We start from the raw sequence: 15,231 nt of genomic DNA, 5'->3' as shown, positions 1-15,231 counted from the left end.
CAAATTATCTCACCTCTGAACTTAAGTCCTGACCTTAAATGCAAGGTTGCCCACTGTGGCCCCTGAATAGGACAGCTAAGGCCAAGATCCAAATACTATTTTTTAAAGTCTGTCTTTGTTCATTGCTATTGATTCCCTTGACTGGTCTTTCTCTATTCCATAATAATTCACATATTTTCCTTCTTTTTGGATGAGAAGTTGGGCCACTCCTAGCAGTGCTCAGAGGTTACTCCTGGAATCATTCATAAATCACTCCTAGCAAGCTCAGGAGACTATATGGGATGCTGGACTCAAACTCAGGTTGGCCTCATGCAGGGCAAATGCCCTACCCACTGTGCTATGACTCTGGCCCCAGGATCCAAATTTTGTCTAAAGGAACATACATTTTATTTCTTCTCCTTCAAACAAGCTACTTAACATGCACACAATCTTGCAACCATATAAATATTTCATTAAAAAAGAAAACCTGAGTATTTGAAATTATTTCCTAGAATGTAAGATTTTAAAGTTGTAATGTTTGCCAAGCAATAATTCTTTACTGTGGGTAAGACACATGTTACATGTACTAATTTTTATCCTCACTCAGATAGAGAGGACAGATACTTCTCTAAGACTTATTTTCTTTGCTTTATAAAAAGTGAAACCAATTTTACTTATAAAATCAATTCAGGGATTCACTTATAATCTCAGAGTGGTTAGTGTAATTCTTGGTCTGATGCCAAGACCAATTCTCTTGCAACTCATTAATTCTGTCCCCAAATGACTTTGCCCTTATTTGGATGGTGCCTTTCTGGAGAACTCTTGTAGCATGAGTTCAAAGTGTGAGATAACATCCAGGTTAGTATCCACTAGGAAATCAGAAAGTGGTCAATATGGCATACGGGACCTCCACACCCAATCTCTTCCTTGTCCTTGCATGCCAGAGAAGGGAAATACAGAACAAAGATGCCTTCAAAAAGTGAAACAGAAACTTCATATGAATTGGCAATGCTACTCCTGGGAACTTAGCTAAAGTATATAAACACTTGTAAGGGTCTTTGCACCCCTATGGTCAGAGCAGCATTATTTACAAAACAGGAAATCAACAGGTGATTGGATGTTTGGGACAAAATGTTTGTGTGAGGGTAATGGGGAGGTGTTTATATAAAGGGAAAGACCTTATCAGATGGCTTCACTCTAAGGTAGAAAGTGAACGACTAAACCAAACGGGTAGAACACTATGACATTCACTCCTGGACGTGGTAAAAACTATAGGGACTAAAGGCCAAAGTGAAGAAATGGTATTAAAAATGGACAGTTACAGAGAGATATGGGTCAAACCCTGACATTCTCAGAGTTTCTATGAAACAAGTAAATCAATGAAAAAAATTAAATGGATACAATAAGGAGAGATGGATGAAGAAAAAAAAAACGTGACTTTCTCTTCTCCAATCAATTTTTATACACTGAGACAAATATGGAAAGAGGTTAATGAGCCTGTACTATAGTTGTTTCTCTTTAATAGTCAACACTACATAATAAGTATGCACTAAGTATGGATTCATATTAATAAGTCTAATTTGTTCCTTAGCTGCTTTGTACAATTTTTCAATTCTTATTGATAAAAGTTATGATACCGCTCTAAATATATTGTCCTTTAATCTTTTTTTAATTACTTTGCTTTAGTTAATATTTTCACTATTGTAAATGTAAAAAAAGTATCTTTGGGGTGACACCCAAGGGCCACATAGGGGTGTTCGGAGATCACACCTGGCAGTGATCTGGGGATCTATGTGCACCAGATATTGAGAAAGGGGACGGGTGAATCCAAGGCAAGCACCTACTATACTATACTATCACGCAGGCCCCAAGAAAGTATTTTTATACACATGGATAGGTTTATTAAATGCTGGTATTCAACGGTGCCTTGCTTAGGCCAGTGGAGAGAGAATACATTTCTCACACTTCCACCGGGATCCTTCTTTGCTCTGCACAGTGAGAGTTCATGGATTAATGATAACACCACCCATGCAGGAAAGTGACACTTGTTCCTGTAATATTAGAATCCACAAATTCCAAATATTTATTAAAAAGTTTCAGCTAGGGACAGCCCTGGAGCTGAATGGAATCAAATATGCCTGGGCTGTGGAAAATCCAGGAATTTAATGAGTATGTCCCAAGTTCTTTGATTGGAATCTGTTTTTCTATGTATGCAGATCTATTCTATGATATGGGAGAGGAGAAAGAGAGGAGAAAGAGAGGGAGAGGGAGAGGGGGAGAGGGGGAGAGGGAGAGAGGGGGAGAGAGAGAGAGAGAGAGAGAGAGAGAGAGAGAGAGAGAGAGAGAGAGAGAGAGAGAGAGAGAGAGAGAGAGAGAGAGAGAGAGAGAGAGAGAGAGAGAGAGAGAGAGAGAGAATATGTGGCTCCAGGGTGATCCCAGCCCAGTCTAAAGTCTTCAAGTTGACATTTCAGGTCTCCCCCACTCCCAACCCAGCCACTGGGGGAAAAGAGCACAGCTCACAAGTGTGTGTGAGTATCATATTTTACTTATCTCTTATCTTATCTCTAGAAAAATCAGCAAAAGCCTTGCTCTTATCTAAGAGGCAAAGGAGAAGGTAAATTGGCTATCAAGGAAGAAGGTTAAAGGGAAAATTCTAGGTCTTGAAAAAAGCACAATGTTAGGGGACAAAGGGTGGTTTGGAACAATGGTATCTTTTATGAAACATCTGTAGCAGGCTTACAGACTTCTTCATCAGGAATGACTATGGGTGTGACTGGGTGGAGGTGTCAGAAGCTGCAAATAGCATCACAGAAGAGTCTCCAAGGAGGAGTCTTAGAGCACATGTCCTGCAGTGACTCCCACGATTGACCCCCAACTCTCTCCTGATGCCAATTTTATTGTACAACCCCCCACACTTCACCCTGCAGGTTGCAGAAATTCAACCCCACATCCCCAGACCCTGGGTACCAGGAAATAAGGCCAATGAGTGCAAATGCTCAGAATCTATGGGAACATTTTCCCCATGCCACACAGGACTCAGTTGTGGAGTATACCCTCAGAGCTTTGTTTCTGCCCTGCTCCTATGGATCGTCCCACCTAACCAATTCACAGATCCAACTTACACTGAGGGCTCCACCTTTAAACTTCTTCCCAGAATCCCACACTTCTCAGAAATAACTGGCCTAGAGACCTGCCAGGCCAAGATCCTCTCTCAGCTCCACTCAGGCTTCACTTCTAACCCACTGCTTCCAGACTGAGGGAGAGATTCTCCCTGTTCAAGTCCATGCAATTCTGGACTGCCAGCACTGATATGTTCTCTGAGAAAGCTACTTAGGACAGATTTGTGGTACTTAAAGGAAGGGCTGAAATCTCTTCTCTATAGAAGGGCTCTCCTCCTTGATCCCACATCTTCATTCCAAGTCCTGCCTTCTCAGGGCAGGGAGCTGTGGGGTACCAGACTGGGCTTTTGTTAAAATGGTTCTGCTTAAGGCCTCTCTGGACCACCCACCTCCAGGTCTCTGTTCATGGTAGTGTCCCTTATATTCCGCACACCCCATTCTCCATGGCTCTACTTCATCTGCAAGCAGATGCTGTCAGTTCAACAGCTTTACTGCTCTGGGTTCAATCTCAAGCATTAGGCCACACCAGCTGCAGGATGCAAACTAGCAACAGGAATTAATGCAAGTTCAGGGGGGTGGCCTGTAGCTCTTAGGTCTGTCACCATGTCTGAGGCACAGAAGAGATGCTGAGGAATCAGAAGCTTTCATGGTTATTGGGATTGTGTGGTGGGTTGGCTCACTCAGGTTTGGATGTTGGCACCAATATGGTCCCCAGGTATTTCCAAGAGTGAGCCCTGAGCAATGCCAGGTGTGGTCCCTAAATATTTCTCTTCTCTTTCTCTTTCTTTCTCTCATCTCTTTCTCTCAAGAGCCTTCAGCTATGTATCAAGAAGGCCATTATCCATGGTTCACAAAGGTTGATGGGCTACATCTAATTTTTATCATATATAGGAAATGAAATACAGGGAGTTAAAAATGTTAAGAAAAGCTCTTGATTAATATTAATATTAAGGTATTAATGAGGATGAAGATGACTATTTTAAAAATATGTATATACACATATGGAGTTAATGCTTTAACAAAAAAATATATGGAGACTACCAAATTTTTTCCCTTTAGGGCAACAGACATTCAAATGAGAATTTCAACTTGGAATGGCCAGGAGTTAATTATTTAGAGGCTTGCAGGATAACTGTTAAAGTATAATGTGCTCTTCTTAAGCATTTGAAAGCCAGAGATGCTGCCCTACTTTTGGGTAAAAATAGCTGGGATCTGATATCACTCTGTGAGAGGTAGCACAACCTATGTGTTAAGTACGCAGGCATTGTATCTGGGCTTCCTCAGTTCAAGTCCCAGTTCCACCATTCCCTTCAGTCTGGGTGACCTTGGACTAATGAGTCACTTCAGAGAGGTCTCAGATGAGTCATTACTAACCTGAGACCAAATCCTCTCTGGGTTTATTGTACAGAATTGTGACAGATGACACTGAGAGCTTACAATCAAGTTCCTAGCATAAGGAGCATGGAACTAAAGTTCTTAGATAATTACTTTTCTTATTTGTTTTAAGAATTGGGGAATCTCATCCCATAAAGGCTTGGTGAAAATTATTCAATGTTTTCCTTTTCACAATTGCTTAGAGAATTCATATGTAACAATTCTTACAATTCTAACACACCAAAAAGAGTCAAAGAGATATAACTGGTTAAAGCACTTGCCTTGCATTTGGCCAACCTTGGTTCAATCTCTAGCATCAGTTAGGGTCCCCTTGAGGCCTATCAGGAGTAATTCTTGAATGCAGAGCCAGGAATCCTGAACAATGTCAGGTGTGGTCCCAAAAGAAAACCAAATTCAAATGAAAAAAATAATGACAAAAAAGACCAGATTTCAGAAAGTTGTTGTGGGGAATGAGATAAGCTCAGGAGGATTTGGCACTGTGTTTGGTATCTAGTAAGTACTTAGTTAATGTCGTTATTTATTGACACCAGAGCAGGAGTTGATAGAATAAAGGACCATTATCCTTTAATAATCCTTAAATTATCCTTTAATAAAGAATAATAAAGGAACTCCCTCAGTTCCACCACACTCTTCCATGAGTACAAGAGAGATGCTGATGTAAATCTGAGGGTAGAATTCTCATGTTTACATAATAATAGGTACCTTCTTGCCCAAGTATTTCATGGAGATTTTCTTATAAACAGACAATACCCTAAACTAGATATTTTGGTGGAAAGGGCCACACTCAATTGTGCGCAGGGATTACTCCTGGCTCTGCTCTCCTGAATAACCTGTGTAAGTACCAAGAAGATCAAAAATGGTGCTGGGGATAAATCCTGAGTTGGTCACATGCCCAGGAAGCATTCCCCCTGCTGTACTTTCTCTTAGGTCCTACACTAGATTGAAGAACAAAGAGGTAAAGTATCTTTTCTTTGCTTTCCAATTGGCTACTAAGAAAAGCAGGACCATGTATGATTTTCCAAAGGCCCCAGGTATGAATTCTCCATCACATATCTTTTTTCCCGGGCCATTTCTCTCTTCTTTGATCTCTCATCTTCCTGTCCTCCTGTTTTTTATCTCACTTAGAATTTCATTGTAACCCACAGAAATCTGTGAGTGACTTTTAGTATTATTTGGAACATAATGGGTTGTAAACTAAACACACAAACATGAGGAATAGCTTTAAAATTACTCCATTCTGAATTTATGCTCAATCTGGCTTATTAACTGTGTTTAATTGAAAAAAAAAACTTGAAGTACAAACATTTCTTTTTGGATAACACTTACCTACCTTCTCCCTCAATTTTCTCAGACTAACTCAATTCTAATAAATGAATTTAAATATATTTTTCTATGTAATAGAAAATAAAGGGGATATGGACAGACTCAGGGGTTATCCCATATACCGATGTAAGAGTCACTGAACTGAAGTCCACAAATGGGCCTGAACAATCTTTGGCCCATTATGCATTTTACTTGCAGTATTTAGAAAATCAAAGATCCTTGAAACCAAAGCTTAAGGATGAATAAAAAACCCAATAAGGCATGAAAAACAGGAAATGCAGGAAGTTCTGATGTTCAGGTTAATTTTGGGCAGTCAGAAACCAAGGAACGGATATTTCTTCTAGGAGAAATTTGGAAGAGACAATAAAGCGATTCTCAGTGTAACATGTGTGTAACACACATTTACAGTACAGGGAAATAAAGGCTACAAACAAAATGGCAACATGCATGTGTACTGCAATGCACATAAGTAATATTTTATGTTTCTATCATCTAAGCCTCTTATTTGTATTGTAAATATCTAGTTCATAGGAAAATGTATGTTTTTCTTTCTTGTTTTGAGGCCATACCTGGCAATGCTCAGGGTTTACTTCTGACTTTGCTTAGGGGACCATAGTGGGTCGAGGATTGAACCTGGGTTGGGAACATGAAAGGAAAATACTCTACCCTGCTTTACTGTCTTTACTGTCTTTCCTGCCTATCTATATCTTCTTTAATGAAAAAAATATCTTAGTTTCAATGATGCCTTTCATAATCCAATGACCTTTTGGGAATGTCCTATAGACATTTGAAACTCATTTTTAGAAGTTCAGTCATCTCCATTTTGGCAATGATTTCTCCAGAGGACTAAGCAACATTTTCTCTGCCACATTAATAAGTCAATGAGTTAGTCAATAAGTCAATGTTAGATGACTTCCCTCACCCCTAGAATTTAGGCCCCACCATCTTTTTGTGTTTGCTTGATTTTCCTCTAAGTGCTCCCTTAAGTGTCTAGAAAGGTCTGGCATTTAGTAGGTATTGAATAAGTATGTGCTGGATGGAGAAAACTTGCTCATCCCTTCAAAGGTGCTCCTCCTCCCAGTGTTTGTAATCAAAGGTCCTGTGAGAAGGAACCTGGTGAATCTTTTTGGGTCTCTGCTTCCTGACTGTGTATGTTACTTTCCAGGAATCTTGTTAACTTTGTCCCCTCTTGATCTTTAATCCTGCCAGGTTAGGTCAATCCTTGAGCATCTATAACTTGAACTGATTTAATGAGCCACCTGAACTGTCTTCTGACCAAACATCTCTCCCTGCAGCCACAAATTATATGCAAAGCTTCTGCTTATGAAAACACTCAGAGCTTCTTTTTGGTCTGAGAATAATTTCAGGCTCTTCCTGGGAGAATGGGACAGAACAGGTCCTGGGGTCAACACAGTGCTCCTGGCTTCTTTCACACTAGAACTTAAATTTTCACAGCATCAACACAAAATGACTTCAACTGCCCTGTGTTGACAGGCTGCCCCCCCCCCCAATTGGCCAATTCAAATCAATCAAGATTCAGCTTGGGGGTCAATTCTTAAATAAGCTACCTTTGACCTTCCAGGTGAGCCTAAATGTCAAGGCTGTGTTCCCATAACAACTCCCTGATAAAAGTTATCTCAAATCTGAGGGGACATTTGCAATTATCACAGAATTTTGAGGTTCATGGAAAGAGGAAAGTGAGTGTTCAGAGTAATTATGGATCAAATATTCTTTGGTTGGGTACATAATGCTTGAAGCTGACAGTCATCAATGAGTAAGAATTGGGTTACTGAGGTTCTAATTTATGTAAAAGAAAAAAAATATCCTTAATCTTTCCAAAGTTTCATGAGATAATTATAAGCCAGAAAAAGAATTCTTAGCATCCTTTCATTTTTTTTTTGGAGGGATTTGGGTAGAGAGAGACCACATCCAGTGATGCTCAGAGTTTACTCATGGCTCTAGACTCAGGGATCACTCCTGGTGGTGCTCAGGAGATGTCATCTGAGGTAATAGAGATCAAACTTGGGTTGGATGCATTCAAGGAATGCATCCTGTAGCCTTGAACCCTTGGGTACGTATCTCTGACTCAATCACTTGGCTGGTAGTGATGCTGAATTTTGCTGGCCAGTAACAACCAGATCTCAGGGAGGGTCATGTCATATCTCAACTGAAAACATAGAATTAAATACACCTTAAATTATTGGCTGGCATGATCACTTCCTTATTTTACACTGCCAGCTGTAAGGGAATAAATTCTTATGTAACACCATCCTGCCTTAGGGTGTAATCACTAAATTCTGAGGCCTTGAAAGGTCCAATCTCTGTCTCTCTCATGCAGACACAGCTTGTGCTTTTTCACAATCTTGTTTATTTATGGCCCCTGGTATGTGTCTATGCACATTTTATACAAGGATGTCTTGGGTATATGACATAGAATTCACTCAGTTTATTTAACTTATGTTAGATAAGCAAACACAAGAAAGTAGTAAGCATCTCCTTAAAACTGTTGCCATACTTATAGACTAATCAATCTGTAAGATACAAAGATTTTTTGACCTTTATGCAGTGACTGACCAGCAAAAAAAAAGTTAAGATTCATGTTTATAGGTTTCACCATCGCCTTAATATACTGTAACTTTGGGGAACCTGGGTCCCATTCCCCATATCTTTTAGAGAAATCTCTTCAAGAAATGGATGTTGGGCCCGGAGAGATAGCACAGTGGTGGTTGCCTTGCAAGCAGCCAATCCAGGACCAAAGGTGGTTGGTTTGAATCTCGGTGTCCCATATGGTCCCCCGTGCCTGCCAGGAGCTATTTCTGAGCAGAAAGCCAGGAGTAACCCCTGAGCATCGCCGGGTGTGGCCCAAAAACCAAAAAAAAAAAATGGATGTCAACAAAATAGTCTCACTCATCTATGGGTTTTAAGAAAAATTAGACATTGACATAATTCCCAGAGATGAGGGCTGGAAGAACTGGCTCAAGATATGAAGCTCACCACAAAGAGTGGTGAGTGCAGTTAGAGAAATAACTATACTGAGAACTATCATAACAATGTCAGTGAGTGAGGGATGTAGAAAGCCTGTCTAGGCGGGCTAGGGGATGGAGAGGGAAGAGGCGGGGGCATTGGTGATGGGAAGGTTGCACGGTGAAGGGAGGTGTTTTTGTTCTGACTGAAACCCAACTACAATGTTTGTAATCACGGTGTTTAAATAAAGAAATTATTAAAAAAAAAAAAAAGGATGTCAAAGACTCTTACTTAAAAGCCAAATGATTGGGTATGAAAACTTGCCTCATTAGGTCTGGCTGGCCTGACTCTGGAGACTCTGCAGTGTATGGGTCTGCTCACAACACACATATACACATTCTCTCTCTCCTCTCTCCTTCTTCCTCTCCTCTCCTCCCCTCCCCTCTCCTCCCCTCCCCTCCCCTCCCCTCCCTCCTCTCTCTCCATTACCAAATTAACAAGTCTCCCTTTTCCAATCTTCTAACTCTTCACTGATTAGTGGTCACTGTGGCCTCTGGAGTTCTGTGTTTACAGAGTGTCTAAAGAGGAAACTAACCAGGTTATGAAATCACATGGCTCTACTTCAAGAGGAAATACATATGAGATGAAACCAAGGGCAGTGACTGTGGGACAGATGGCAATGGGAGAAACTCACACTAGAACTGGAAGTTAGATGCTCGAGAGGCACAAAGGCCAGTATAGCTTCTCGGGGCCACTTACTGATTTGGCACAAAGTATTGTACCCCGATGGCTCCTATGCCACCAAGAGGCACTCATGTGTCTCTTCCAACATTCCTTTGGTGGCTACTGATTCCACCTCTCCAGCTGGCATTAGGAGAGAAGACTCCAAATTCCACTGTGCAGTCTAACAGAGCAGTGTGCTGAGCAGTGGGTGTCTCTCTGGCCGCTCCTCTGGCTCCCTCTTCCTCAAAGTGGGACTCCTCAGTCAATTTCATATGGGGGCACTCAATAAATAGTCTTGAGAGCAATGGAATTTTAGAGAATCTCAACAGACCTTTCCACCTTGTAGCTCCCCCTGGCTTATTAAGAACTTGAGCTGTGATGCCCAAGGATCTATCAACTCTACAGAAAAGCTCCACAGACACAAGAAACCAGTACAGGGAAAATGAAGGTCAAATGAAGACCTTGGAAGATTGTCCTAACATCTGTGGGCAGTCTGTGCCCAGGCGCTGTCAACAAGCCTTAACGCTTGTTCCTAAATGCTACTAAAGGTGGAATATTTTGATAACACTCTGTGACTTATGAAATGTATTTTTGTAGCAATATTAAGGTTAAACATCTCTATATTCAAGTTAAATACCTTGCCCCAAATTGATAGCCCAGTTTTCTGAGCCTAAAATCATTTCAGTTTTTCACAAAAGGGAATCACCAATGAACATATGTGAAGCACGTGGAAAACATCTGTCTCTATGCGCAAGCTCATTCTTTCCCTTTGCAAGGCAGAAAGGTTCTGACAACCAGGAAGCTGTCAGCTCAGCTTTTAAAAGAAAAGGATGAACTTCCACTCGTAAGGGGCAGAAATATGGCTCTCCACTGATGGTGTCACATAAGGGGCACTGGAGAGTATTTGAGTGGTTTTATATTAAACATTTAAGAGGCAAACACACAAACATAGCTACATCCCATTAGAGGGAATACACAGGATGTAATTTACACTTGTAGAACTGTCATCACCATCCACCTTACACCGTACAACAGAATTTCAGAAGGATGCGCTCATGGCAGGGGGCACAGAACCTCCAATCAATCAAGTCCCCACTCTGCCTGTGAGAATTCATCTCCAGGCTCCTGGTCTTGCCCTGCTGTTGTTGTTTTTGGATTTCCCTGGTACCTTTCAGCTTCCCCTACCTACTGCTGCCCAGAATTATCACCTTTCAAGAAGTAGTTTAAAGATATCAAAAGGAAACAAACAAACAAACAAACAAGTGAAGTAACTAGAGAAATCCTCAGGAAATACTCAAATAAAAAACAGCCCTGTGTGTGTATGTGTGTGTGTGTGTGTGTGTGTACATATAAGCAGATGGACAACAGAGAAGGCACATGGTGTCTAACTGCCTTCTTAACATGCTTCTGCTTCTTTCATAGCTACTACCTAGGCATAAAATATTAAAAGGAAAAGAACACCCATAAACTTTGGAAACAATGTGGAAAGTAGAATAAAGAGTTATGATATATTCACTTGGGGTTTAGTTTGGAGTGAAATACTTTAATATGGTTTGTCTTTGGACACATGAACTTACTGATTCTGATTGCAAATACCTTTATCTCTAAAGGGGAATAAAAATAGTATATGTATGTAATACTTTTGTTTATTTTTATTTTTTTTATTTTATTTTGGTTTTGGGGCCACACCCGGCAGTGCTCAGAGGTTACTCCTGGTTATCTGATCAGAAATAGCTCCTGGCAGGCACAGGGGATTCAAACCACCTTAGGTCCTGGATCGGTTGCTTGCAGGGCAAACAGTAATGTGCTATCTCTCTGGCCTCATATACTTTTGTTAATAAATGTTTCTCATTAATTTCTGAAGTTCCAATGTAAAGATATCCTTTCCAGGTACCCAACTTGCATATTTATTTTATACACAAATATATAATACACATAATATACAAAAATAACAGATGCCACACCACTGAACAAATCAAAACCCAACTAGTCCTTTCCTCAGAGAAAATTTAGATTTTAAACTGAGAGCCTTGTTTCATACAGGTGAGTGAGAAAAATCCCACCTTCTTGATAAACATGGAGTAAGCTATGCTAATCAAGGTCTTAAGAAGTGACTCATCCACTTCCCTTATGGGTTAATGAAAAAAGATAAGATATTTAGGCTTTTAACTATTCCTCAGTTACAAAAAATGACTTGCAATACTACCAAAATAATTCAGCAAACAAAATGAATGATTAAATGATCAAAAACAAACAAAATCCTTTTGCTTCAGAAGCAGAAATGGGCTTCAAGAAACAATAGTCTTCAAGAAACCAAGATTTGGTATCAAGACAGGCACCTGTCTCTAAGTCTCTTCTCTATTCCAGAGAATTATCTTAAGACCCCTTCATTGGATAGGGTCACTAATTAGCCAGGGGAGGAGAGCAGCTCCTTCATCAGAAGGTGCCAGTGGGGTGTTAAGAAGGTACTGATTTATCTCCTACTGAGCCCACCAGCGAGTTATGGAAAAGTGACAGGGGCTTAAAAATTAGGTACTGTACATGGTCATTGTGCCACCTTGCCTGGTAACCAGAGATTGCCTTTTCCTTTAGGAGAAAGCCCTTCCTCATGCTCCTCTAGGTGGTTCCATCAGATCAGTTCCATCCAGGATTGGTTTGTCATCCACTGCATCCTCCAGCCATGGTCATACTAGGAGGGACTTTTGAGCCAAGTTCAGTGTATGACGGTTTAATGGGAGACTTATAAAATAAATGCTGGAAACAGCATCTATATAAGAAATATTGGGTAGTGCATCTCTTTTTCATGGGAGCCCAGAAGCCATCTCAACCTCATGAGGTGAGTAAGCAGAGGGAGCCCCTGGTTATACCAATATGATGGGAAGAACAGGGTTGATTTTTGATGACCTGGCTAAGGACCATGACTTGCCTGAAGCCAGCTCCAGGCAAGGACATTGGAGGTATAGGTGCCACTGAGTTTCTTTCTAATGGTGCTCAAGACAGTGTGTGTTGGATTTTATCATTAGTTACCAGGAGCCTATATTCTCTGTAAGTGATTCTGAATACTATGTATTATTTCCATGCTAGTTTGGAGCATTAGTGAATAAATGGTAGTGTGAATAATGTAAAAATCAAAGATAAATTAAATAATGTCACATTCATAGCAAAAGAAAAGGACTTAGTTCTTGGGTAGTTTTTTATATCTTAGACAAGTGACATGCTTTTGTAGCCTCCAGCAATACAAAAATAAAATATTTGACAAGTTTATACTAAGTCTCTAAAATATACTTTATCTTAAAAACTTTGCCTAAGAAGTAAAACTACAGGCATCTTACTATTGAGATTATTTCCAGCAAATTGGTGTCAATTACTCAATAATACTTCTATCAATAGCTATACAGCCTACACTTTGACCCATGATGGTATTCAACATTAATAAAACCATCTGGCCTAAGTCTGTTGTTCATTAATTGCCTGTAAGTGGGGGTAGAGAAAACAAACACAAAAAAACAATTTTTTCTTATGAAGTACCATTATTTGGACAGAAGCCAAGCTAACCTGAAAGAGAATCTCACATTTCTTTTTTGTTTGTTTTTGTTTTTAGGGTCACGCCCAGCAGCATTCAGGTTACTTCTGGCTCCTCATTCAGTAATCACGTCTTTCTTTGCACTCAGGAGTCCCAATTCCTGGTGGGACTTGGGGGCCCATATAGAACTTTAGTGGTCAAACCAGCATCCACCACATGCAAGAAAAGAGATCTACCAGCTATACTATCTTTTCAGCCCCGTACAATTCCATATTTCTTTTTATTGGTTCTTATTAAAATGAGTTTTTCTTTTAATTTCAGGAAGGGCTATGGCAGGATTTGAACCTGACCCAAGGACTGTGTATAGAACACAGCTTAAATCACAGATGTGGCCCTGATGATCAAAGTTTTAATTTGCCATTATACCTATTTCCCCAGAAAGAGAAAAAGGCCATGATGGTGTATTCCACTAAGTCACTTAGTGGACTTGAAAATGCTCTTCCAAATCTTGCAGATTACAATTTATGATAACACAATTATTTTTTTCTGAGTCTTGCTGGGGGAGAAAAGAAGAGAAACACACAACAACAATAATAACTATTCTTGACTGATCTCAGTTCAATTTTCAAATGTTGTCCATTAAATAGTGCTTAGTGGAAAATTTCCAGTAGGTTTGTAGATAAGGCAATAGGACTATTTATCACCGACAGATTACATCAAAGAATCATTTTAAAGAATTTCCCAATAATGCTATAGAGTCAACCGTGCAAGCAAATCACACCCTATGAAAAAATGTGCAAAAGTAACACCCATGTGAACATTTACCTTCCACTGCTCTTTTGAAGAATACTTTGCAGCTGCCACAGGTTACCACCCCATAATGACATCCTGAAGCCTCATCCCCACACACCAAACATATTTTGGAAGGTCTTGAGGATCCAGTAGAAACACTTCGTAAAGTAGAGCTGGGGAAAGAAATCAAGATTCACGTAACTACGCTGAAATGACACATGACATATGCTGTATAGCTTATTAACTCAAAATGTCAGCAATCATGGTTCTTGAAATGAAAACCAACTCAAAACTCATCCTTCCCTATGGCATGTGGCTTACTTAGCACATCAATGCAAGGCCCATGGTGTGCGTGTTAACTCCAGAATTCTGGGGAGCAAAGTCTCTTCTCAGTCTGGAGAAATGATAATCACAGAGAAACTTTTTGCATTTTTCCTATTTCTAGTTTTGGGAAAATTTACCACCACATCCCCAAATATTACTTGTATGCCAGGTGGGCAAGAAAAAGAATCCTAAAGCCAAGTTATCCTGAATATATTTGGGGCATCAAAAACTATTAGCCAGATTATTATTATTATTATTAATTATTTATTAGCTAGATAATTTATCTAACTGACACCAGATTTTTCTTTTTCAAACTCCTCTATTACAAAAAATGGGTTAAAAAAATCCCTGCACATTGTATGGAATGTAAGTATATTTTGGAACAGATTTGTAATTTGTACAATTTAATGCTTTAATTATTAAAAAAAAATCCCTGCGATATCTATATTGCCACCAGTTTGAACCCTGTAATCTCCTGCATGATTTCTCATGTTATCCTATACAGATAAATTAAGGCAAAATCAAAGTATTTCTGTTTGCTTCCTCAGCTGACAATGCAGAGTCATATTGGGTAGACAGAGAAAGGCTCTGGGCTCTAGTTCTCAGGAAGAAATGTAACCCAAATGATGCAGTAACCTGCAAGAACTCTTATAAAGCCCCCCCACCCCCCACCTCATGATGAGATGACACTGTTGGCTAATGATGTCCTCTGAAGAGTGTTTTATAGTTGACAGGGGAACCCCAGGTGACAGATGTGTGCCATGAAGCAAAGGAGCCAAGAGTTGTTATTTGTGACACATAATACACCTGTTTGAGGTACTGAGGACACAGATGTGAAGAAGCTAGTCTCTTTCCTCACAGGACCCATAGTTAATGCTGTGCTCATAGGGTCATAGCACAGTGTAGCTTCCACCGGCCTGAGTGGGAAGTAAGGCACCCCAGGTAAACAGCACAGCCTTAGAGGTGACAGCTGAGCTGAGTTTTGAATCATGGGTGGGTAAGCCAAGTGACTGAGAAAGTGGGGGGTACTTGTCAGAAAAAGAGCCGAGTGTGTTGGGAAACAGGGTAGATTGACTGTACGCAAGCCAG

General features: G+C 40.1%; 1 protein-coding gene across 4 annotated transcripts in view; it reads right to left on the bottom strand.

Annotated features, from left to right (window-relative positions):
• NR3C2 (nuclear receptor subfamily 3 group C member 2) overlaps positions 1-15,231 on the bottom strand; it is a 343,986-nt gene that overhangs the window by 149,747 nt on the left and 179,008 nt on the right. For all 4 annotated transcript variants that reach the window (XM_049770010.1, XM_049770009.1, XM_049770008.1 and 1 more), the window contains exon 3: positions 13,852-13,991. In XM_049770010.1, coding sequence (XP_049625967.1) covers positions 13,852-13,991 — 140 coding nt within the window. The remainder of the gene's footprint in view (positions 1-13,851; positions 13,992-15,231) is intronic.

This window comes from Suncus etruscus, chromosome 3, assembly GCF_024139225.1.
Source record: "Suncus etruscus isolate mSunEtr1 chromosome 3, mSunEtr1.pri.cur, whole genome shotgun sequence".
In the NCBI taxonomy this organism is placed as follows: domain Eukaryota; kingdom Metazoa; phylum Chordata; class Mammalia; order Eulipotyphla; family Soricidae; genus Suncus; species Suncus etruscus.
Note: the sequence above shows the minus strand (reverse complement) of the source record. Positions and strands in the feature narration are given on the sequence as shown.